Raw genomic sequence first — 25632 nt, 5'->3', positions numbered from 1 at the left:
ACACACACACACTTGCCAGCTGTTTTCAGTGGACCACATAAACTGCGGTGTGTCACTCAGAGGCTCGTACGGATTAACAGCAGCTGCAGCAGTGCGTCCCTCTGTGTACGGCAAAGTTAGTGCATCCTGCAAGAGCAGAGGATGACCTCTAACACTGAAACACAAACCTGAAGCTCAACAGCACTTATTAATCTGCCTTTAAATGTTCCTAACCTGAGGATTGTTGTCAAGATTTAGACTGAAAAAGGAGAGCGAGCACGAGTCGGAGTACAGAATAACTCCTCCTTGTGAATACTTTATCAGCTTCAGGAGAATAAATAACATTCACTCACATGACATTTAAAATAGCACAAAAGTTCAAACACATATGTGAACATTAACGATGGTGCACTGATGCTGCACCTGTTAGCTGAGCCAGCCGAGACTTATAGTAGTCGGAGAATGTTGAGGTAAATTTGCAGACTCGTGTCTTTGAGTGCAAATAACACTATCCATGACAACACAAAGTCAGTTAAAGTTCAGGTTCCCAGTCTGTCCGGTTAGAAAGCACAAACCACTGCGAGTTCTGTTCAGCTGCTTTGGTGCAAATGAAACAGACGACAGGATCTCTAGACGATTCTTCTTCCTCCCTACTCATTTTTCTCAGGTTTTGCTTTTTGTTGGTGTCCTTTTCGTACTGGCAGGAAGAGATGGTCTCAGAAAGGTACATCCATGCATGTCTTCACACCAAGGTTTGCTGTGAGCGTCTGTCACAGAAGGACCGGTATCTGCTCCTCTGTGTGAGAGGAACTGGAGGAGCGCCGACATGTTTCTGACCAATCTGTCAAAAGGAGACTCCATGAGGGTGGCATAAAATCCCAGCATGTTTAACTGGAGCTGTGTTTAGAGCCCAGCACTGTGCACCCTGTCTGCCATTCCCCTGGCCAGCCTCCGAGCAACACTTCTCACAGACACGTCTTCCCGGTTTATTCCGTAGCCATCGACCTTAAACTACTCGAGCACAAATTCCCGCTCTAACCTGGATCAAACTCTATCCTTAACCCTGAAACAGGCCTTTGAAGGTGAAGTGATGACCCTCAATCACAGGGTCTAACGCTACATTGGTCCTCATAAGCGCACCCACCCACCCACACATACTTTTAACTGTTTGTTTCATTTTGTATTGCCTCTTACATGGTGACTGCTTTGAACAAGTAGACTAGTCTCTGCTTTTTAGTTCTTTTCATCATTTCATGTTTGAATTACAATGAAATTCTTTTATTGGCAGTTGTTAGCCTGTCGGCTGAACGAGTCCTTGAAACAACCAAGCACACCCACCAGCAACTTAACCAGCACATCACACAGGGACAACCTATTAATGTCTGTGATAATATTTAGAATGTAAAATCTAGTGTTTTTAAATAAGGGGAATCTCATTTGCTTCTGCTGTGTCCTGTTTTACAGTAAAACCTGTGGATGTCACACGTTCGTCTTTGAATTCCTGAAAACAAATTGTATAACCAAGGAAGGAAGGTCATGACTGCTGCATTCAAGTCAGCACAAACGTTTCCCACTCAGCAGAATGAGTTGGGTTCTGTCCAGAGCAGCAATGTCAGTCCTAACAGAGCGGAGCACGTGATCTGCCACTGCACAAGGGTAAAAATACAGACACGAAGCTTCCTTAGGCCTTACGGATAATAAAGTCATTAAACACGACAGGCAATGAGTCAGAATAGTGATAATAATTTATTTATTCAGAGTCTTTGGCAGTGGAAAACAAACACCGAGGCTGAATTAATGAGAACATTTTCACGTGACGTTTGGTTTTTATCTGCGGTGGAGTGAAAGTGTGAAGGCTTCTGACGTGTGTTCAAACAGACGAACAGATGGGCGTTTACGCCGTTAAATGAAATGAAGTATCCCGCCAGATTTATGACACTCTGACACAATTAGCATGTATGTTAGCAATGCTCCAGTCTGGTATACATGTGTGGCCTGAACTGTGTTACAAAAGCATCGAAAAAGCAACAAAATTACAAAAAAGAAACTCATTTAGTGAAGAGGGAGCAAACTACTTAACGTGGTAGTTTGCACACTCTCCCATATTCACATCCCATTGGCATCTGCTACCAACTGTCAAGTGCAACTCTATAATTCATATAATGAAGGGCAAAGAGGTACAAATACTTTCCATTTCAGTACGATACTCCGCTTTATCCTTTTTGTTCTTGTACAACTCGGTTTTTTTTTTTTTAGATCTGAGAGTCTCTCTAGATTAGAAAGAAGCTCAAATACTCTTTACACCCAAAACATTGGGCAGGTAAGGCAATTCAACATTTGCAGAGGACTTGATAAAACCAAGTACTGGAACCAATCAGAATGCACAAAATGATGCATTCGTCACACAGCTCACAATATGGGGAAGAACACACACACACACACACACACACACACACACACACACACACACAAGCCAGACGTAGCTGTCTGACTAGGGAAACCAAAGGCATCACAGCTTCTGTCAATTATTAATATCATTCAGAATACTGTTAGAGGTCCATTCATTCACGAACAAAGGCAACAGTCGGCTTCTCCTTCTTCCACTGCTCCATCTTCTGTCTCTGCATTCAGCACTCTTCTATTAGGAGGAAGGTAAAGCTTGAGCTACACGTACGTCACAAGACATAAAGGAGTTCATTCAATATCAGAATACTGTTGGAGGTCAGGAGGTTGATGCTCCCATAACATGTGCAAAAAATATCTGTTGTAGTAAAGAGTTCAGGCCACTTGGGGTCACTGTTTCACTCTGTCACAGGCATTAGCAGTTTAATCCACATCCAAGGTTCACGTTAAGGCTGGGCGAGGAATGGCACAGTTCGGGATGAGAGGGAAAGTCCGAAAGCTCGGAGGGTTCCACCCTGGATCCCAGAGAGCTCCTCATCCATTTATATGTCCACCCTCCGTCGTGTCTCGCCCTGGGTTAGTGGTGAACCGGCAGGGTCACAACGTGACTTTGCTGGGTCTAAGCGAGAGGCTCGAGCGGTGCTGGGTCCGCGGGAGCGTGGAACTACATCGGCTACGGAGCTGCACGGGCCGACCTGCCGAGCCCCGCACCCGCAGCAGGAAGTCAAAGTTGGCCGACGTGTTCATGGCGTAAAAAACGTTAGCGTTGTCTGGAATCACCAGTTCTGAAAGAAATTAAGAGCAGGACAAAAATCAGGTAAATTTTACAACCAGTGATACCATCTTCACAACAGTACAGAGAGCAGTGTGGTTCACAAAGCCTGAAAACAGCTAATTAGTGGAAAAAATAAATTTAAAAAAATTCTGACGTGCAAATCTTAAAGAATTGCGTTTTTATATAACAGCTGCTAGAGAGCAATGTTAGCTTACTGATAGCTTACACAGATTTTAAAGTCGATATTTTACCTCTCTCCTCTGAGATGACCTGCACCAGCTCGTATCCTTCCTCCGGCTCCACCTCCAGGTTGTGCTTTGCCATTGCTCTAGCGATTACAGCTGGGGTCTTATCCTGATTGGTCAGCTGTTTGTGGGACAGATTAGATTAAGTTAGCTTTAACATAAACTGTGAAAATGTAAATCTTTAGCAGAAGCGTCAGTATTTATTCACCAGTATGCTCTTGTACAGATTCCCGTTGCCGTGTTCCAGACTGACTCTTATGATGCAGGCGTCCTGGGCCTGGGTGTTATAGGCGAGAGTCTGACTCGGGGAAGACAGGGGTGTGAGGGAGATGGAGCGTCGGTGCATACAGGAAGGCCCGGGGAAGGAGGGAGACGTAGGAATCACGGAGACGCTGGCTGTGGAGGAGTTTGTGTCCATAGAGTGGAGTGAAGTGCAGGAGGATGATTCTGATAGCTGGGGGTCATGATGAAAAACAACAATTATTTTCATTTTTCATTAAAATTATTATTAAGATTCATTATCATCTGACACAACTCCAACATTTACTTCATTTTGCATCTTGTGTCAAAAGAGTTAAATGTAGCTTATACGCTCGCCGGCCACTTGGCTCATTACACCTATTTAACCGTCCAATCACATGTTAGTAACCCAGCAGATTTAGCCATGCAGACAAAGTCAAGACAACCTGCTGAAGTTCAAACATCAGAACGAGGAAGAGACATGATTTAAGAGACTTTGACTGTGGCGTGGTTGCTGGTGTCAGACACACTGCTCTCAATATTTCAGAAACAGCTGATCTGCTGGGACTTTCCAACAAAACCATCTGCTTTAAGCTGAAGAAAGGCCACAGGAACTCCACTCATTACAACCAAGGTCTGCGGAAGAGCATCTCTGAACACACAATAGTTGTTGTGGCAGATTGGCTACAGCAACAGAAGTCCACACCAGGCGCCAATCCTGTCCGCTAGGAACAGGAGACTGAGGCTACAGTTCATACAGGGTCAGAATTAGGGCGCGAGGGAACAGGAGAGTCAGATCAGGGATGCAGCAGCTGTGTGATGAACTGCGTGTTCATATCAACGCGGAACAAAATCTGAATAATGTTTCCAGCACATTGTTGAATCTGTGCCATGAAGAACTGCACCAGTTCTGAAGGAAAATGCGTACCTAATGAAGTGGCCAGTGAACGCTCAAAAATTAGAATATTTGTTAATTCTCATGTGCAACTTCATACGTGTAAAAATGTTAATCCAATTAAAAATTTAAATGGAATCGACTCGTTTTTAATAAAGTTGTGTACTTTTTAGTGCACAGCACTTCTCGCCGGTGGCTTTGTCACCCACCTTGTTTTGCTGGGAGTCGGAGGTGTGAGTCGGGGTGGCGAGTCCCTCGCTGTCCGACGGACTGCCGGAGTCACTGGAGGACACGCTGACCGAGTCCATGCTCTCTCCAGAGCTGCCAGTAGGGGGCGAGCGTGGTGTCTCTCTGATTGGAGAACTGGCCGAATTGCTGTCTGTTCCAAGGAAAAGCCTGAACAGAAAATGAAGCGAGCTGTTAGATGATAAAACTTTAAAAAGTCCCTGCAGTTTCATTTCCTCATTCTACTCTGAACTTCACTTCAGATTTAAAAACAACACTCGTCTTTATTAGCTTCTAAAAATGTCTCCTTTCTTAATGCACTTACAAGCTGAGCCTCTTCACCATGCTTTTTCGAGGTTTGGTTAAAGTCGGACTGCCGTCACCGAGACCTTCAATCTCACAAGACAAGGCATAGCTGCAAGAAAGAGCATTAACAGTGAACCTTCAACCTTCAAGTGGATGGTGGTTTCAAGAATAGCAGTGAGACAAAAAAAGCGCTCAGAGAGCAAAACAACATGTAGAACAGATCAGTGGGAACTAAAGAAATGACAAAATCAGCAGGGAGAGACGATAAGAAAAGACAGAACAAAGCTGCTCTGGTGTATTTGTGGGGGAACAATGGATCCAGCAGACCATGACTCATGCACTAATTTGCTTATTATCACATGGATAACGGTGCAATGAAAATAAAAAAGGTATTCAGAGTAAAGAGTGTACCTTTCCTCCTCGCTGAGCTGAGGCTGTCCCTTAAACCAGCGCAGGAAAGCTGGGTCTGCAGTCAGACAGTAGCTGTTACAGGCCGACTGGAGCAGCTTGATCTGAGCGATCACCTCAAACTCCTGCAGAGGCACAAAGAAGGTTGCTCAGAGTAAACACCACGTGAGTAACTGTAATCACGTCAAAGGAGGCAGACTAAAGACTCACCCTGCGTCTCTTCTCAAAGTTGATCAGACCACCCTGCAGAAGACACAAAGAGCACGCCGTCAGAGCTGTGACGTCAAGCACCAGCGGCCGCTTACGCAAACAGCGTTAGGTGGACAGCTCCACAAAGGCACCGACAAAATTCCTCACGCACTTATGGAAACTTAGGCCCCAGTTTCTGACAGATAGACTTTCAAATGTTCAAACACTTGCACACACGATCAGCAGGTGCTCTTACCTCCACTAGGTCAGGCAGGGCCGTATCCAGCATGGTCAGGTCGGTGAGGAAAGTCCCCAGGTACGGTATCGTTCCCTGCATCGCTCCCTGTGGAGGAACGGTTTGATTATTCCGTGAGATGCTGCAGTAAAGTCACATCTTTATTTACACTTTGTTCTCTGCACATGGCGATGATAATAACAATGGGAGCGTGGCACGTGGAGTAAACAGAGCTGTGTAGCATCACGATCTGCACAGGCTAGCAGTCAGTGTAGAGTACACTGCTTTGTTTGGCGTTTGTTTCTAAAGCTCGTTGTCAGCCGGCATTTGTCTTACCATTTCCTTCTGCAGCTGGAGCCTCTTGTGGGTGCGTTTCTGGTGCTCTTTGGCACAGCTCTCGAGACTGGCAAACTTTGACGTGCCTTCCTGTGGGGCAAACAAAAAAATGGCTCCAATTCTGGTTCCAACCATGCGGCGAACGAGCAATTTTGGGATTTCGAGTAACAGATGGTTACTAAGCTAAACTGGATCGGATATGAAATGAACACACTCACCCTCATGAGTAGCTCTCTGCTGGTCAGGTAGTTGTTATGGTCCGAGAAAATGTCGGAGAGCTCCTCGAATGTCTGCACGCTGTCTCTGCACCAAGCACAGATACGCGTCAGCTAACGTGATGTGACATGGCAGGAAAACACGCGTGCAAAGCACAACGCAGAATCTGAGAAATCTCGTTACTATCAAAACCAGCTGAGATCATCTGCAGAGCCGAGAGTTCGGAGGCTTACTTGTGCACGCAGGCCCACACTCTCTTCAGTCTGTACAGAGGGTTGGACTGAAGTGCCGACACAATGGCTCGCAGAGATGAGAAGTTCTTCCGTATTCTGCACTCCTGTTAAAAAACGATCACAAGTCAGATGACATTCTTACTGATTCCAAGCGTTCGTGAGCGAGTCTGTCTCTTTGGCCGACCTGCGCGATGTCTATCCAGCGCTGGATGACCCGTGCTCTGACGTGAGGCCTGAGCTGTCTGTGCTTCAGCACGGTGTTCACCACGCAGGCCGCGACAGCATTGAACTGCGTAATGGTGGCACGGATGGTGGGAGCGCTGTGCTTGTTGTGCTTCTTGTCCCTCTGAGACCAGACAGAGCCCAGACAATGATGGGGTACGACCTTTTTAAACAGCACCTAAAACACCACCAAGAAACCCCCCCCCCCAAAGAGTACGATGTTAGTGAGGCGACGCAGAAGAAACAGGATGTAACCTTTCCCTCCTGTTTCCACATCATTTCCCTCCACTTACCGCATCCATGTAGGTCAGCTGCTCGGCCACCAGGTCGGCGTCAAACGACAGGAAGTCCTCCTGGACCTCAATCTCTGCTTCATCCTCTTCCCCCAGGCTATATGAGTGGTTGCTGTGGAAACCAGCTGAAAATAAACAAAACAGGCACATGAAATAAGCGACATATCTGAGATAACGCATCGTTTCTCAGCGACGGAGGAAGACATTTTAAAGGAGACCCGCTGTGCTTTTCCCCATGAATACAGGAGGCAGTGATGTGAGCCGTTCTCAGTGTAAACACTGGATCCTCATTAAATATGGTCAAAGTTTACAATACTGACGTCAGCATCATCTGCATGATACCACAGAGAAGCAATACTCATAATATGAACTCCACCCCACCCAAGTGCTCTTCAAATCCTCTGTTTGTGAGGGGCAGCCAATCAGAGGGAAGTTAGCTTAAAAGCAGGGGCTTAATGGCTGCTTGAAGGCCCAGCACAAGGTAAAGAAGGAATTTTAAAATTGTGAATCATGCAAAGCTTAAAAAGATAAATAAATAAAAAGAAAATAGCGGTACCATCAGCATCATCCATGCCGGCCTGAGCCTGCAGCTGTTCCAGCAGACCCTCTGCCTTTCTGAGAGCCTCTGAGCCTGGCAGAGCCTTGCGCAGGTAGTCCATCACCCTGTGGAGACAGGGGTAGTCTGGAGGCTCCTGGAAGTCTTCGGGACACTGATCGAGCCAGGCACGCAGGATCGAAGCCAAGGTGCTGTGGAGAGAGCCGGGAAACCTTTTAGAGAGCTGGAAACACAGGTGAGCGGGAACACTGATGTGCACATCACACTGCAGCTCACTTTCTGATGGCACCGGTGGTTTCAGAGCCATGGCATCTGTCAGCGCCTTGCTCGTTTTCTTCCATGCTTCCATATCTGCCACAGAAAATAAGAAGACGACGCGTTTTAAAAATCGCCACAGCAAACAGGCAGAGTATTATTTGTCAGTTCGGATCGTGTCATTTCAGCCTACTTGTCGAGCAGCAGCTGCAGTACGGTTTGCGTGCACGCGAAGGCTCTGTAGGTGGAGAGGAAGATGGACGTGTAGGTGAGGTCGTTGTCTCCGAACGCCGTGAGCAAAGTCTCCACCAGTCGCTCCAGCGTTCCAGCGCGGATACTTCGGATTTTGCAGGTCTCCAGCTGGCTCACCGTGTGGCCAGGAGGCAGGCGATCCCCTTCCGCCTAAACAAGAAACATGCGAATTATGAGAAATTTAAGCAAAAACCACCAGAAACCGCAGGGTAAGTCTACCGCAGGGACAAAACACAGTGATTCCTTAATTTTCCTTTAACTTGTCACCCATCTGCCATATACATTTTTAAACTGTTGCACTTCTGCAACTGGCTGGTGCTTGTAATGCTTTCACCAATACATTTAAGGAAAGGGTCTCTGAACTCTGAAAGAAATGGAAACAAACAACGAGGGCTCGAAACATCAGGGGGATGGAGGAAACAGTACGGTGACCTATATTTAATTTGAATTTCTCCAGATGTGTCCGACTATTGTGTCTACGGGGAAAACAGAACCGGTGGTTGCAAAACAGCCGGGGAGAGAGAGAGTAAGGGGTGGCACAAGACCCAGAGAGAGAGAGAGACCTTGGTGAAGTTAGCACGCTACAACAGGAAACGCTCCAATCTGCTTTTAATCACAGCGAAGCCCCTCCTCCACCATCCCTCCAGACAGAGAGGAGGACGGCGGCACAGTCGACTTCTCCCCTCCGATAACAGCTCGGAGCACACAAAAAGTCTGATTATTTATCTGTCCGAGGCGATCCACGGCACAGCCACAATGCGCACAACTGCACGCACACACACACGCCTCAAACTGTGCAGACTGGAGCTGCTTTTGTTCACGTACAGCTGACTGTTTATAGTAAATATACTCATCTCATTGGGAGCTCGCTCTTTGTTCTGCACAAAAGACCCATGTTGTTTTAATTAGCTCTAATTGGGCTTACACCACTGTCAATACATCCAGGCAGTGTTGGAGGCTCGCAGCCGATATCAGATTCTTCTTTATGCGCCAGCTCTCATCCCTTATGTCAGCCACACAGTTCCAAAGAAGCTAACAAACACAATATCCCGAAGATCCTTTAGCATTTTCTGGGAAAACTCACCAGAGAAACTATGAAACTAAGAGAAACAATGCTCCTAATTGCCCCCTCTGTGCAGTATAATGATGCACTGCATAACATCTTATTACGGAGACATAAACAGCTCTGTGGAGGAAACGGCAATGCCTTATATTCACTGAAAAAATCCACAACTGTGGGAAACTGTGTCACACCAGCATTCTGCAAAACAGGGGAACGCGCGGGCTTTGTTGGCAGCTCGGAAAGTCAGGAAATCACATGCTTTGGCTAAACGGTCCAGTTCTGGTGAAGCTGTTCGTTTTCAGCAGGCAGCTCAAAGGTGTTGTCTCCACTGGGAGATTTATAGCTCGAAAGTTAAAACAATAGGAGCCTCGGTGGAGCACAATGCCGAGAGAAAAGCCGTTTCAGACAATACAGATTAGGTTTGCTGTTTTTAAGGTCAGCAGTCTGAACACAGATAACTGGACTGCTTTAAACAAAAAAACCCATCTGGACACGATAAAATCTAATCCGGACATTGTTTGCTTTAAAAACATTCACTTTTTTCCCTCTACAGCAGCTGAGAGTGAAGAAAGGAGGTTTTAACAGAGTCTGAACTACTAACGTTTGAAGGTTTGGAGCTCAGCTCCTCGTCAGGGCCTACTCACCCCCAGCCATCTCGCTCCCTTGTTGGCCGCCTGCTGAATCTGGACCCTCTTCAGCGTCACATTGTAGACTGCTCCATCCTCTACTTCCTCCCCCCAGTCCTGCACCGAGCTCTGAAAGAAGAATATCGGTGGAAATATTAGAAAGTTCGGGACAGACGCGCTGCAGAGCTCACCTACACAAGTGTAACTTCAGTAGTTTAACAAGAAAGGAAAGTGATTTTTGCGTATGAGAAAAGCAGAGGGAACGGAAAAAACGCACACATAAACAACCCCAGTGATTAAAAACTAAGAAGAAGAAGTGAAGTGCAGTAAAACATCAAGAATGACCAACTCCCCAACCCCCATCCCTGCAGCCTGCCAGGCCTCCCTCCCTCCTCCTCTCTGTCTCTACTCCCTCTTTTATTCCCAATCCATCTCTTTCATGATGTCTTGGTGTCTCTGGAGCTGAAGTCAGAGCCGGACAGCTTTTCCCCGAGCTCACCCAAGTTGTAGATAAGAGCCAGAATGGGCCAAGTCTCCAGAATAAACACCTCCACAGTAATATTTACATTGCTTTTTTCCCCCCTCTATGAACATATGAGTTTGTCAGTTTGTCTGCTTCTACAAGTCAGCGGCGCTTGATTACAAATCAGTGTTGCAACCACACCGAGACTAAAAGGATCCACGGAGTCGAATGTGCTGCGTCTGCTGCTGGTTGTAAATCACTGACGGCAGCAGAGCGCATAAACAAACAGAGGGAGCAGAGAGGAATCAAAACCCCAAACTGCTGCTCAGATAGAGCGTGCAAACAGAGGCCGAGGCCGGCTCAGACACCAACACATGGAGACGGAGACGAAAACAGAAGGAGCGGACAGCCATCGAAGGATAGGGCGCCTGTAAACAGCACACAGGCAAAATCTCAGCCAAGTCCTCACACAAAGGCAACGGACGCCAAGATTACTCGTCCCCATAAAGTCCACACAGAGGGGCCGCCAGCAAAGAGATCAAGGGCCAAAGTCACCATTAGCAGGTTCAATGGTCAGTCCTGGAGACCAGTGGCGTGCATGCCATTACTCGGCAGTGTTTGGATTTGAACAGAAACACGTGAGGGGCAGAAATTCAAAGAAAGCCAAAAACAAAAAGATGTGATTTTAACCAACTCTGACAGATGAAACCAGCCAGCGCGCCTGCGTTACTGCAAGTCAGAGGATCTGAAACATGTCTGCATGCCCGTCCCATGCTGCTGTTCTCCATCTTGTCCTATGGTCAGCAACATGTTTCTCTCCCTCTCTCTTTTTTGGCTGCTGCCCGCTGGCTGGCACAGAGACAGATAAATACATCAGTGTATGAGTCATGCAGTCCACACACTCCCAAAACAATAGCGGGAGGTCTCTGTGCTGGCTGGCCGGGCTGCTGAGTTCACAGTCTGCACACACGGACTGCTTTCTGAAAGCTGGACAGATTTTTGTTTTTTTAAAAGCTAAACTCTCTTTGTGTATCAAGTTTGCTTTTTGTTGTTGTTTTACCAATGAAAATGCAAATGAAAGCAGCCAGGAACATAAGAGAATAAGTTATCCAAGCATCCAGAAAACAGAGTTCACAGAGAGCAGGAGGTGAGCTTTTTACTCTGCGCTATCTGGGATCCTTCAAAGATCTGCACACAGATGACAAACATTACTCTCTCTCTGCAAATAATCCTAATCTGCACATCAGCCCATCAGCTGGTTGGGAAGAATAACGGAGATAAGGAGAGTGGCGCTGATCTGCTCGCCTGGACCCAGCTGCACGGGCTGTGATGGCCTCGCCTGTTGTTCCCCCTCTGCTTTTTGCTGTTGAGCCCAGAAAAAACCCACGAAGAAGTTTGGATCTGCAGCATCAGGTGAGGACATTTCTCAGCATTACCCACTGAACCGAGCTCCACGTACAGCCAGGTTCGAGCTCAGCGCAACATCTTTACGCAGCAGTAAAAACAACCCTCACCACCACCCCCGCCCTCTCCCCCTCCTTCAGTTATCCGCTACTTTCCCAAGCCTACAAACACTCACCCCCAACCCCCCCTTTTCCACTCTAACCCCCCCCCCACGGACCACAAACAACAGACACTGCGAGTCTGCGCTTGGATTTTTACCATCTTAGTTTTCCAGGCGAACTTCATAGTGAGCGCTTCTCTCATGATCTGGAGGCAGCATCAGAGATCGACGTTTCTCCCGCACGTACACAAGAAGATGCGCTCCTTTCAAAATAAACTGCGATCCGCAAACTTTCACTGCGCTCTTTTCCAAACTCCAAGCCCTCCTCCTCTGTCAACAGGCGCTCGACTCTCCGCTGAATGAGCAGACTCCTCCTCCCTGCACTCGCAGCAGCCCCATTTAAACTCCTCCCCCGAGCTCTTTCTCCAACTTCCATCAGACTGACATCAGTTTGCGCACGCACACGCAGGGCTGGGACTCGAGCGTGCAAAATATTCCACATGCATAAATGTTCTTCCTCCGAAATTTATAAAAAAGACTCAAAAAAGACTAATAACGTGTTTGTAGTATAACCTGGTTATAACCTGGGTTTCATTCATTAATCACCAATAACGCTCATTTGTTTTATAGTCATTTTCATTCATTGCTGTTTTTTTAAGTAAACTATATTTTAGGCTCTACCTTCGTATAGTAAAACTTTTTTTAAAAATTAATGTTTACATTTAATGTATAATATATATGCTTGTAGAAAAAACACGCATTAAAATATTTAAAGTAACGTTTCTTTTAGCCACTCTTTACTGTTTGTCCTCATTAAGTGAAAATTCATCCAGAATATTCACCAGCTCGTGGCTGCTGAGAGAGAGCATGAAGCTTCTCAGGCAGGCAATCCAACTTTATTTATAAAGCACTTTAAAACAGCCAGCACAGGACCAAAGTGCTCTGCAGTAAATAAGTTAAGAATAATAGATAAAACGAAGCAGAAAAAAAGCAAAAAACAAACAAACAAAAAAAACACATAACACATAAAAATTAAAACAGCCCTATATTAGAAAAAACAACAACAACATACAATCAGTTTAAAAAACCCACATCGCACAGGGTGTCAAAGAAGAGGCCTGTCTAATCTCTAAAGAGACAGGCCTCTCGGAAGGTTACCGGTTCGAGCCCCGGCTCTGACAGTCTCGGTCGCTGTGTCCTTGGGCAAGACACTTCACCCGTTGCCTACTGGTGGTGGTCAGAGGGCCCGGTGGCGCCAGTGTCCGGCAGCCTCGCCTCTGTCAGTGCGCCCCAGGGTGGCTGTGGCTACAACGTAGCTTGCCATCACCAGTGTGTGAATGTGTGCGTGAATGGGTGAATGACTGGATATGTAAAGCGCTTTGGGGTCCTTAGGGACTAGAAAAGCGCTATATAAATACAGGCCATTTACCATTTAAAGGCAGATCGTTCCACAGTTTGGGAGCTGCTAAAGCAAAAGCATGATCTCCTCGAAGTTTACGCTCAGTCCTGGACCAGCTGATCAGCTGACCTGAGAGAGCGGGTGGGTGTATAAGGCTGTAGCAGCTCACGGAGATAAGATTGGGCTAGGCCATGGAGGGCTTTAAAAGCAAATAAAAGAATTTTAAAATGAATGCTAAAAGGAATGGGCAGCCAGTGAAGTGAAGCTAAAATATGGAAATGTGCTCAAACTTTCAAGTGACAGTTAAAAGATAAGCTGCAGCATTTTGCACCCTCTGTAGATGAGTAAAGTATGAAGCACTGACCCTAATATAAAGTGCATTACAGTAATCCAGCTGAGTGCTAACCATAAAGACCATAAATAATTCACTCACTTCTTTTTTAACACGGGTTATGGTGGATTTGGGTTTTTTGTGGTTTGTTGCGCCAGTGTGGATATCCTGTACTTTAACACATTCAGGGTTTTCTTTGGGTGATTATGAAACACACCAGCTTATGGATACAGCTCACCGGTCCGATTACAAATGATTACGATCACAAAATGAAAATACTTTCATTTTTTGACTTTTTATGGTAAATGGCCTGCATTTGTATAGCGCTTTACTTAGTCCCCCCTAAGGACCCCAAAGCACTTTACACTACATTCAGTCATTCACACACTGGTGATGGCAAGCTACATTGTAGCCACAGCTGCCCTGGGGCAGACTGACAGAAGCAAGGCTGCCATATCGCGCCATCGGCCCTTCTGACCACCACCAGTAGGCAACGGGTGAAGTGTCTTGCCCAAGGACACAACAACCGAGACTGTCCGAGCTGGGGCTCGAACCGGCAACCTTCCGATTACAAGACGAACTGCCAACTCTTGAGCCACGATCGCCCATTAAAGTGGCAATTTTCCCATTTTCATCCTAATTGGAGTCATAATTCTTAATCAAATGGGACACTTTAATAAGCAAATCATTGCAGGAGAAAGGAGAATCTATAAAACTATAATTTCCTTTCCATATGGGCAGTTAAAATGAAGATTATTGCTGTAATGCATTAACATACAGATGTTGTTTAAGAGGATGAAGTGATGGACTGTGGGCCCTTCTTGTATGAAGCAGCTGCAGCCTCGCAGTCCCTGCGTGGGACAATACAAGGAAGGCTTCAGATGGCGTCACCGCTACTGTGCATTGTCAGTAACCGGAGAGGAGAACAGGCTGAGTGTGTGAGAATGGATAACTCTGTTCCACTGTGTCTACACACGTACTCAAACAGCCCACTTTTGTGAATAAACGGGACGATGTGAATCGAGTGGCTGCGTTGTGAGGGCTCTTTTGGTGTATTGTAAACAAATATGAAAAAATGAGCCACCTGTGACTCATTTACACGCGCTAAAATGCTAAATTGGTGATCCAAGAGTCACGAGGCCTTATCCAGAGGGGACACTGGATAACACTGCTAACTGTCTTCTGGAGCAGTGGGAGGTAGACCTGTGGTGGTCCCCTTTTCAAAATTGTGTGTTTTTTGTGTGTAGATGCGTAATCAGCCAACCCACCTCCCTGGCTCTCAAACGTCACCCTCGGCGTCACTGGCTCCCACTGTCGTCCACGGTGAACCCCACTCACAGACACACACACAACACTGCACTGCAGCTCCGCCCAGCTTTGCCAGGAGTACATCTAAGTTGGTGCTTCTCCATGTGCGGTAACCGCACAGGATCGCCTTTTCTTCTAGCTGACTCTTCATCGTGCTGCACATCTGGCTGCTGTCCAGTTCCCAGGCCAAGCTGCCCTGGTGTCCGCTCCAGTCTTAGGAACTCTGGGAAGCCCAGAGTGCCAGTGGGAAGGTTGTGACCCCACACGACCTCTAGCTCAGCCCCTTGGGGATTGGAGTGTTGGTCTCACAGTGGGAGTGATGTCATACCTCAGTGTAAACAAGACGTCTGATGAGCGTGACAGCTGCCGCTCTGTCTGACGGACGAGTGGATGAGCGTGCTCATCTTTCAGTTTGATTCCATTGGGCCCCTTAAAGCAGATTTAGACTGCAGATTTCAGTAAATTCAGAGCTGCTTCTGGTTTCAGTCAATCCCAGCTCTGAAGGACAAATCCAAGAGGAAACAACAGCCTGACATTTGGGAAAATCCACCTTCTGTAAGAAGGTACACCAGATTCGAGCCAGCAGGTCAGCTGACTTTAAAGAATGAAATGAACCTTATCGCACTTTCAATTAATTCATGAACCACAGACTGTAGATAAAAGATGAACTTCCAGGACTGAAAGTAGAGCTGTATTATTTTGAAAGGCCAGCAGGGGGCGACTCATCTGTCTGCAAAAAGAAGTCCAATTGTAGAAGCAAAACAAACAAACACTGAGCTGACCCGTGATCTCAGTAAACTCTGTGCTGATTGGTTTATGGTCTTGGTCAACTGCTGGGTTGAAATATTATTAATTTGTGTCCATTTTGTAAATTATGGTCCAGAAAAGAGTCAATAATGTGAAGTATGTCTCAGAGTAGATCAAAACAGACCGTTTGTTTTGTATGTTATAATATTAGGAAAATATAATTGGATGAAACAAAGGTTCTTTTAATCGTGCACAGCGGTGCATGGTGCATCTTATTTGCTTCATTCATTATTAAATATATCCATCCATCCATCCATCCTCATCCGCTTTATCCGAAGTCGGGTCGCGGGGGCAGCAGCCTAAGCAGAGAAGCCCAGACCTCCCTCTCCCCAGCCACCTCCTCCAGCTCATCCGGGGGAACACCAAGGCGTTCCCAGGCCAGCCGAGAGATATAATCTCTCCAGCGCGTCCTGGGTCTGCCCTGGGCCTCCTCGGTGGGACATGCCCGAACACCTCACCCAGGAGGCGCCCAGGGGGCATCCTTGTCAGATGCCCGAACCACCTCAACTGGCTCCTTTCGATGTGGAGGAGCAGCGGCTCTACTCTGAGCCCCTCCCCCTAAATATAGTAAATTAGAAATAAATTCTGTGGAGGAGAGGTGCAGCACTGTAACACAATGCTACAGAGTAAATACTTCATTATACACTGTATAAAAAAACTGTTTTTCCATCCTTGCATGAATACGCATGCACAAATGTAACTCAGCTTCACACATTTCTCTAGAAACCCCTGCTTCCTGTCGCCTGAATGCAAAAGTTCATCATACTGCTCTGTCTGAACATTGCAGACTAAACTCCGACACAGTCGTCCAGGCAAATCCTCATTCCAAGTTTTCCGCTCTGTTGAAAAACTAATGACGTAATTACACTTAGGAAAGCCCTTGACAAGGGAAGGCCATTTTTTGAATAATGGATTAAAGCCATTATTGGGCTTCCCAAGTACTCTCTTCCCTTTGTTCCATGGTCAGAATAGCTACAGCAGAGACAGAGAGGGGACAAAAACAGGAGGAGCACCGCTTGCACTGTTATTACACCACAGCGGGGAAAAAACGCACATTCCAGGAAATCTCCCGCTTCCTGCCTCCAGCCTCTCGACTCCACCGAGGCTGGTGTCCTCATACCTGACTGGCTGTGGAGCCACTCTGTCCTGGAGCATGGTCATAAAGGAAAGGAAAGGAGAGGAAAGGAAAGGAAAGGATAGGAAAGGAGAGGGGAGGTGATTTAGCACTTAACATGAACAGATTACGTGAGAGACTCACGTCAGCTAAGAATGTCAGCACAGAAAAAACAGAAACCGCTAACGCACAGGGGACAAAATTAGGAGGGTCTTGGGTGGCATGTGCAACGTCTCTGTGTTTACACGTTAGATAAGAAGGTCACGTATCAGAGAAAGCGTAGTACACTTTGGAGATTAACTTGAAAGTGCACTATCTGTGCTGTGAGAGGGAGAGACCGAGGCAGGCGGGGGAAGAGTTCACGGCACAGTCAGAAACCAAGAAGATCCACACTTGTGGAAAGACAGGCGCAATACAGCTGGACCAGCTCGTGCTGGCATGCAGAGAGAAAGTCATTCCGTCATGTAGGCCGGAAAGAGACGTCCCTCTCTTCCTCCCGCGTAAACAGCAGACAGGAGATTCATCGCAGTGAGAGGAGTATCAGCTGTGAGCGCAGCCAGATCCTGCCGTGGAAAGTCTCTGCGTCAAGTCCAAAAATTTGCGAGGATCTTTCCCAGTACTGCATCGGAACCAGATGTTGCTCAGAATGTCGTCCATTTCTCTTCTTTTCTGAGTTGTACATGTGCGCGCGCACAGTCACTTAATCACACTTGCCTTTCACTGCGTGTTTGTGTGTGGTTGGTGGGTTTGTGTTTGTGTTTCCAAAGCATGCTTCCCAGCAGAGGGCAGAGTTCATAAACTGCTGTGTTTATCCAGAGTCAGCAGAGGCTCAAGTCACCCCGGGGCAGAGGGAAAAAAACAAGAGGGCTGGATTTATGGGTCAGGATGATCTGCTATAACTTCATAAAAAGCTGAAATGACAGAATCAAAGCAGCTTAAATGGGTCGTTTAGGAGCAATGAAGCAGTGGCAATGCCCCCAGTCAGCACATGTGTTCATGTGACGGGGTTTTAATGATGTGACACATCAGCAGGAGATGGTCAGGGAATCCAGCAAAAACAATAGATGGGCATAAAGACGGTCAGGTCGTCTCTCATGAAAACACACAGCTGCACACAGCTTTTCTTCTGTTTCTCCCTCGCTCAGCTCAGCCTTTGTTCAGACGGCCACATTAAACGCTCCTCTCCTCGCTCCTTCCCACTCTCCCCTCCTCTGATGTCACGTCTCTGCTCCCCTCAGATCTATTGTCCCGGCTGTTGTTGAGCTCGCTCTCTCTTTCTCTCTCTGCCTCTGGACGGATGACATCATTAGTTTCCAGTAAAGTCCAGAGCTGCAGACAAGAGACCCCCCACACCTCCTCCTCCACCACCTCCTCCTCCACACTTCACATACAAACCAAACTAATACAGCTTTCAGCTAAAACTGTTTTTCAGTCCAGGCGTCTCGTTATCATCAAAGCTACCAAATAATGTTTAACGAATGCAAAATTTTGGGGCACATGGTTTTTCTCAGCCTGCATACGGGCTCAGTTGGACCGTTACACAGAAGCTGGATAATCCGATTTCTGGTGACTCAGATACCATGATGCTTGTTAAGGTGATTTCAGGTGTCTCTGTGTTTAAAAGAGTAAGAGAAGTCACGGTAAGCCCTCCCCTGCGTAGCCCCCAACTGTGACCACCCCCTCCCAGATCTAAGCCCTGCTAAGCCCTGAATGAATCGGTCTGGACTGGCTTGGTTGGGCTGTCTGACCCTCTGCTAATGAGAGCAGGACCATCTGTTGCTCAGCCAATAACACATGCGACTCTGAAGGCATCACATGTGCAAAACAAAGCAACACAAACACACCAAAGTGCAGCAGCCAACAAACCAAAACGACAGCAGCGTGCTGTTTCCACTTGTTTTTTATGCACTTCCCCGTAGCAACAAAAACACACTCCTTGATTTCATTTCTGCCACTCAGATTAATTCTGAGCATTATTATGCACATCCACGGGTTGTTTTATAGGAAATGAAACTGCAGGAGATGCACAAAAAGCAAACATTAGCTGCTCCGAGGCACAGAAATGGGGCATTCACGCCACCGGTGATACTATACCACTGACCGAAATGTAGCAAGATGTTTACTCTGCCAGAGAGCGAACACTGTGAAAACCATGTTTCCTTAGTATATAGTTTTCATGTTATTTATTATCCACTGTAAGCTCAGCACAGTTATTGCAGTCAGTAATCTGCTGGTATAAAAGTCTATGAGTGCTGACCAGTCATATTAGAGCTGGAAACCAACAACCCCCAGCTTTACTACAACTGGGTACACACACACACACACACACACACACACAATGCCAGTTTGATCCCAGTCACGGGTCCTGCTAATGCTGCATGTCCTGCCTGAGCGAGAAAAGGAGTAGAGAATTTAGTGTGTGTTTAACACACACACACACACACACACACACACACACACACACACACACACACACACACACACACACACACACACACACACACACGTTGGGTATTCATATCTTGTGGGGACATCTAATTGACATGCTTTCCCTAGCCCCTTACCTTAACCCTAACCATGATAAATGAATGCCTAACCCTAACCCTTACCCTAAATCTAACCGTAACCCAATTGTAACCCTGTCACTAAAACCACATTTTGAGTCTCAAAAATGTTTTTAAAGTCATATTGACCAGGATTTTGGTCCCCACAAGTATAGTAAGCTTCCAATTATTGGTCCCCACATACATATGAATACACACACACACACACACACACACACACACACCACTGCCAAAGCATTGAAAACAAACTAAATGAAAGCCGGTGCTGCCTCATATTAACCCACTTTTAGCACAGCAGTCAGCACCACGCACCCTTACAGCTACCATATGGTGTGATGAGTTTCTGCCCCAGTTGAGCGGGCTGCTCCTGGGGTGTTGTTGCCCTGGGATGGACATTTGGGTGACAGAAACAATGCCTTTAGTATTGACTTTTCACACGAGTCCTATTATGTGACTTAATTAGGTCGAAGTTAACAATACGGACCTCTACAGAGCTGCAGGCGACTAGACAACTTGACTCGCAGCACATGTAAACAGCATTCGTCGTGGCTGACTGACTGAAAACGGCGACCGAGGCCTGCATTTAGGAGAAAAGAGAAGTCTGGCAGTGTAGTGTCAGAAAGTTACTGAACTGTGCTGCTGAAGAGGATATGGTTCTGTTTTTGTGTAAATTCAGAAAGAAAAAGGTCAAAAGGCATAAAAACTAGTTTCGTGCGGACGAACAAATCACCTAAATGTCGAAATCGTTGTCAAGTCATCAAAACAAATGACAAGTAAGAGGCAGAACTGGAAGACTGGAAATACTGAGACGTCACGGAGCATCAGCACTAAACGTGCACTTCTCTCTCCAAAGAAGTCGAGAAAGAGGAAGCAGGAGCGCTAACTCAGCTTTCTGCCTTTCTTTCAATGGAAAACACAGCATCATCAAAACTGCCTGCTCCTGTTTTTCCTGTATAAAGTCACTTCTGTGTTTTGAGCGTATGGCCAGCTGAGGTTATTGAACTGCCCTGCAGGTTACTGTAAGCCATCCGCTAATATTCCCAGTGCCGGACCTGCTGCTTAATTAAACCGCCTAATCACTGAGTGAGAGGAGGGTGCAAAGGACACTACAGACCACAAAATGAAGACAACAGTGAAGCTATCATTTCTATCGAGTCCTTCATTCCTACTTGCCACTAATCCTCCAATGTTGAATTTTATGTAACAAAAGACATGCATTTTATTATCGAGTTTATTTTTTTATGTGCACATTCCAGTCGTAAGTTTAACTGTCAGTGAACCTTTGATACGGACCGCCTCCTCAGCACTCCTCCCTCATCTCTGACTTGAACTGTGGACCTGACAGCTGTCTGCAACAGGCTGAGTATAAAGGAGAAATCACTGCAGTCACTAACTTTATGACTGATATGGTTTCATAACCGTGTGTAAGTGGGTACAAAGCAAACTAAGAATAGAAGCACTCGGAGCAGGTTATCCTACATGACTAAAGGGAATTTCTTGGAGTTGCTGCAAGTAGCTGTGCCACAAATACTTTTCTTTACCTTACATAATTTTATGGAAAGACTAATCCAAGTATGTGGACAATCGCAGCTCTGTAAAAACAGTCAAACAGATAAGCATCTGACAGAAGAGCTGATGTATGTAACCTGAGCATTCAGAGGAGGTCTGTGGGCTAACCTCCAGCATCCTTACCCCTTCAAACAATCGCAGGAAACGGCGCTGTGTGATGGGGCAACATGACAGCCGGGATGTCAGACAGGCACTGAGGAGGATGGTCTTCAGGCACCACTGTGTCACACCCGTCTCCTCTAAATGTGAATAATAACTACAAATACATCACTGCACTGTGTTAGATGCTCAGTGTACCAATAAAAGAGCAATCACAGTGAATCCGCGTGTTTCTTTTGCAAAACCTAAACCTGCAGAAGAAACGCTGCACACACTCAAACTGATTTATGCTACTAGCAGCTAATAGACATGTGGACTTGCTCAAGAGAAGAAGAAAGAGAACGCTGCGCTAATTTCAAAAGAACGACGTTACCCACCCCTGTACAATTCTGGGCCCACACACAATTAGCATGGCAGAGATTCCTGCGAACTGAGTCAGCTGACTTCCTGCCTGCTCTCTGCACACACGAATGGAATAAAAGAAATCATGTGGCTCTTTTTACACTTTCCAAATCTCATCGGACTAAATAGAAGAAATCATGATAGCAAAAAGAGTAATTTCATGCAGTTTGTTTACACTCGCAAAAATGAAATTCGCATGAATTTCTTCTCCAGTGACTGTGATGGGTTTTGAATTGCTCATTGGATCAGTTTCCAGCACTTGTTGAATGCTGTAGCAACAAATGTTTGGCCCCTCCACCACTCAGTGATCTTCCTAGCAGCTTGGATTGAACTCTTGTGTACTTTTTTTCATAAACTCTTAAACAGGCAGGAAACAGACAGAAACCCTCTGACAAGTCAGCATCTGATGTGCTTCCATAGCGTCCTTCGGTTCTCAGACTGAGCCTCACAGTCCCGACATTCACTTTTAAATTTGTGGGTGTCATCGCGGTGGCTTTGTCGATCTTTAATATACCGTTTCTGTTCTTACACCCAGATTTTTTTCAGTTGTGTTTTAGTTTTCAAACGGCTGCACGTCTCTCTGCTTTTCAAACCTTTCACTGCTCGTCCTTTATCCTCATGGAGTTATTAAGTTTCAGCTATTTTGCAATAAATATATTTTATGTTAAAAAATCCTGCTTCTGGGAGATTTTATTCTTTCTTCCTCTTCCTCATCAGTTTGGTTTTCAGACCTCAGTTTCTCTCCTCTACAAGCCAATAAGTGCCTGTGCGCTGTCTGAAAACACCAAACATACTTTCACTTCAGCATAAATACCACAAGTAAGTGTGTGCATCAAAAAAATAGCCACAGCTTAGCTGGAATAAGCCGCTGCTAATTTTCTGGCAGTCATGCTGTTTTGGTAAACGAGAAACACCAAAGATGAATAAAAATAGAGCCGAATAGAAGAATAAATTTAACAAAAGCAAAGTCCAACGCATTATGGCTCCTGTTAACAGAACATTTAGCAAAACACACTCACAGAACGACCAGTAAGGGGTCGTTAGAATGAATGAGAATTACTGCGTTTCATAAGAGGTCAGCCGGACACCCGTCTGTGTCACCAAAGGTTACCGTCGTGTTTGTGTTATTTCACTATGAGCTGTCAGATTATTGCATAAAACTTACTCAAGTAGAGGCCAAATAGAGGAATTATATGACAGACGGCAAAACATTAACCGAGCGATTTCTTAGTTTAATATATGGAGAAAACTAAAGGTGTGTTTCATTTTTTTGTTGTTGTGTAGACAGCTGGATGCAGGATGTGTACATGTTAGCTGTCCCTGTGTAACATCTGCAGATTTTCCTTCCCTATGCTTCTCCTCTACTTTCTCAAGATCACCGTCCGACAAACAGAAGTGGCAAACATCACCCGTATCTTTGCTCCTCAGTGCGTATCTTCAATGTTTATAATTCCAAGCTTCTTTTCTCAGTGTCTTTTTTTTCTCTCTACTCTGGCTCCCAAACTTTTCCATTTACATTTCCAAAAACCCAGCATTTGACAGCACATACACACACACATACTTCAGCACCTCACACATTCCCAAACAACAGAAGGCCTTCATACGAAGGCCAGCAGCTGCCAGATTGTTTAAGGAGACTGGAAATATCTGTGCTTCCCAGAAATACAAATAGATTTCGTGCAAAAACAAGAGTTGATAGATATGATTATTCTCTGACTGACCCAGTGTCGCGGGCTGCTCTCCGGGGAGCGAGGCTGGTACCTCTGCAGGGCAACCCCTCCCTCCCCCTCCAGTAGTAAGGTGCAGTCCAGGTCGGGGTAGTGGTGATGGTAGGAGCCTGTAGGCCAGGGTAGGAAGGTGGCCAGAGGGTAGTGAGAGATCATGCTGATCACCTGCATCAGCGGCAGGGGTGACGAGGATAGCAGATCATACTCTAGCTTGGACGGCAGGGTGGATGGAAACGTCTGGGTCTGCGGCCTTTACGAACTGTGACGAGGTGAAGGGTTTCCTTCAGGATGAACTTATGTCAGATTTGCCCTCCTCTCTTCTCAGTAAGGTTGCAGACTGGTCTTGTCTTCAGCTCAGAGGTGTAACTGATGAGAAATGCCCACTCAAGTTGTCCACCTCAGTCTTCTCCCTTCCTGTTTCTTCTGTTTTTTTTCCTCCCCTCTCAGCGCTCAAGGAACTCCGTTTGCCAACAGCTCTCAGCCACATGAGTGATTAAAGTCTATTGTCTCTCTCTCTCTTTCTTTCCTTGCCCCTTACATTCATCAGAGCTAAAAGGGGAGGAGTTATGACCTAGTGGCCCTGCCCCCCTCCTACGAAAACTACACACTGACTAAAAGCAGAAAAGCACAGTGAAGCTAGAGACTTAAAGTGTGTCTAACATATTGGTCCTGAGGACTCTCCAAAGTTTGCTCAATAAATCCTCAGAGTTTTGAGAAATGATCGTGTTTTTCTCTAAGCTTAAAATCTTCCTTTCTTAATGTTCTCGTCTTTGGATTATAAAAGTCCTTAAAATCTAATAAAATGTTACAGCTGAAGTGTGAACGACCTCATGAAGTTACTGATTTAACTCTCCGATAAGCAGCACAGCTTGGTGGCATTCGTGACAGCGGGGTCAAAGGTCAAACCATAATAAATGTGTAACAATGACGGCCAGAGGGAGAGAGAGAGAGCTTGTGTGTGTGTGTGTGTGTGTGTGAGTGGGGAGGGAATAAGAAGCAGTCATGTGTAAAACACAGAAAGGAGGATTATCTGGGGCCAGGCAGTGCTCACACACACACACACACACACACACACACACACACACACACTGTAGCCTGAGCAGTTAATACTGAACAAGGTGTGATGAAAGCTGCTGTCTACAGTAGCGAGGTGCACTATGAAGTCAGACATCGCATCCGTTTTCTCGAGTAAATAAACAACCATCAGAAAAACACAAGCATCCGGTCAGACACACACACACACACACACACACACACACACACACACACACACACAGACACACACACACACACACACAGGTCTGAAACAGAACTTTAAAGTAAAAGATTTTCATTTACTTGAGAGTTGTATTCTTTTATTTTTAATCTGGTTGGTTTGATGTATTTGAGATTAAAGACTGGTGGCTTTCTTCGCTTTCTGTTGCCGTTCGTCATTTCTTTTAGATTAAAATTCTACTCAAAAATCACTTGATAAGCCAAGAAAATACAAATGATTACAGAAGTTAAACCAGCTCAAATAAACCAGGACCGTCTGCGTCGGGGTTGCTCGCAGATCCAGAGGACACGTTTCCCTCCAAACCGTTCAGAGTGCATTATTTAAATAAAGTGGTTTGACTCAAACAGATAAAACAGAAAAGCCTCTCCCGTTTTCTTTCCCACAATGTCTTTCATCGAATGGGACTCTTTTAAACACATAAAAATATCGTATTTACAGGATCGCCCCGAAAAGCTGACACGGTTCCTGTGGTTTTTACACTAGTGTTTCATAATTTGAGAAGAGACCAACTGAACTAAATCCTGCTAAACTAATGAAACTAGATCAAATAAACCATTCTAAACTTAATTAGACTGAATTAAAGTGAACTAAACTAAATAAAGTTAAAAACACACACATTACAAACTGCTTCCTCACTAATCGTGGGTGTTTGTGTCTCCTCTTGGTCTCAAACTGAGGATTAACTACTCTAAACCAGCTGGACTGGACTAAACTAAAAATAAAAAAGCCTTCAGAAACTGGACAAATTGAACAGAGCAGCAGAGCGCTGATGCTTGTGACGATATTATTATATTAAGTTCTCAAATTGCTGATATGATCACTTCTGGATTTCACATGTGAGGTGTTTCTTTGTTTACATTCTGAGTGTGCGTGCGTGTGTGCGAGCACTTTTACTAAACTTGTCTTTAATCGGTGCAGCAACGCTCCAGCATCAGAAAACCTCCCCTGAAACTCGAGCTCGCTGCGGCCGTGACTCAGACCTTTTCTCTGACTCAGCGTGACAAAATTCCTTTGAATCCCTCGCACACACAGAAATGCAGTCAGGCTCCTCCTAAAATATGCTTATATTTAGCACTGATTCATGATTGCAGCTCATGCATGGAAACAGCACTGAAAT

The 25632-nt window shown here is 45.8% G+C and overlaps 1 protein-coding gene across 2 annotated transcripts; it reads right to left on the bottom strand.

Moving 5' to 3' along the window:
- Positions 1-1712: 1712 nt before the first annotated feature.
- rgl1 (ral guanine nucleotide dissociation stimulator-like 1) lies at positions 1713-23724 on the bottom strand. 2 transcript variants are annotated; one of them, XM_031726752.2, is made up of 18 exons: positions 23234-23724; positions 9971-10081; positions 8205-8413; positions 8033-8107; positions 7757-7947; positions 7201-7325; positions 6870-7085; positions 6686-6789; positions 6455-6539; positions 6237-6326; positions 5922-6008; positions 5687-5719; positions 5480-5601; positions 5088-5177; positions 4747-4933; positions 3611-3856; positions 3409-3523; positions 1713-3167 (listed from the first exon to the last, which is right to left on the bottom strand). In XM_031726752.2, exons 1-18 carry the CDS (start codon positions 23408-23410, stop codon positions 2980-2982), a joined length of 2451 nt encoding a protein of 816 aa, XP_031582612.1. In that variant the 5' UTR covers positions 23411-23724; the 3' UTR covers positions 1713-2979. The 2 variants fall into 2 exon arrangements, with proteins under 2 accessions (XP_031582612.1, XP_031582613.1); XM_031726753.2 differs by lacking the exon at positions 23234-23724 and adding an exon at positions 12078-12351.
- Between the last annotated feature and the right edge of the window lie 1908 nt (positions 23725-25632).

This window comes from Oreochromis aureus, linkage group 23, assembly GCF_013358895.1.
Source record: "Oreochromis aureus strain Israel breed Guangdong linkage group 23, ZZ_aureus, whole genome shotgun sequence".
Taxonomy (NCBI): Eukaryota; Metazoa; Chordata; class Actinopteri; order Cichliformes; family Cichlidae; genus Oreochromis; species Oreochromis aureus.
Note: the sequence above shows the minus strand (reverse complement) of the source record. Positions and strands in the feature narration are given on the sequence as shown.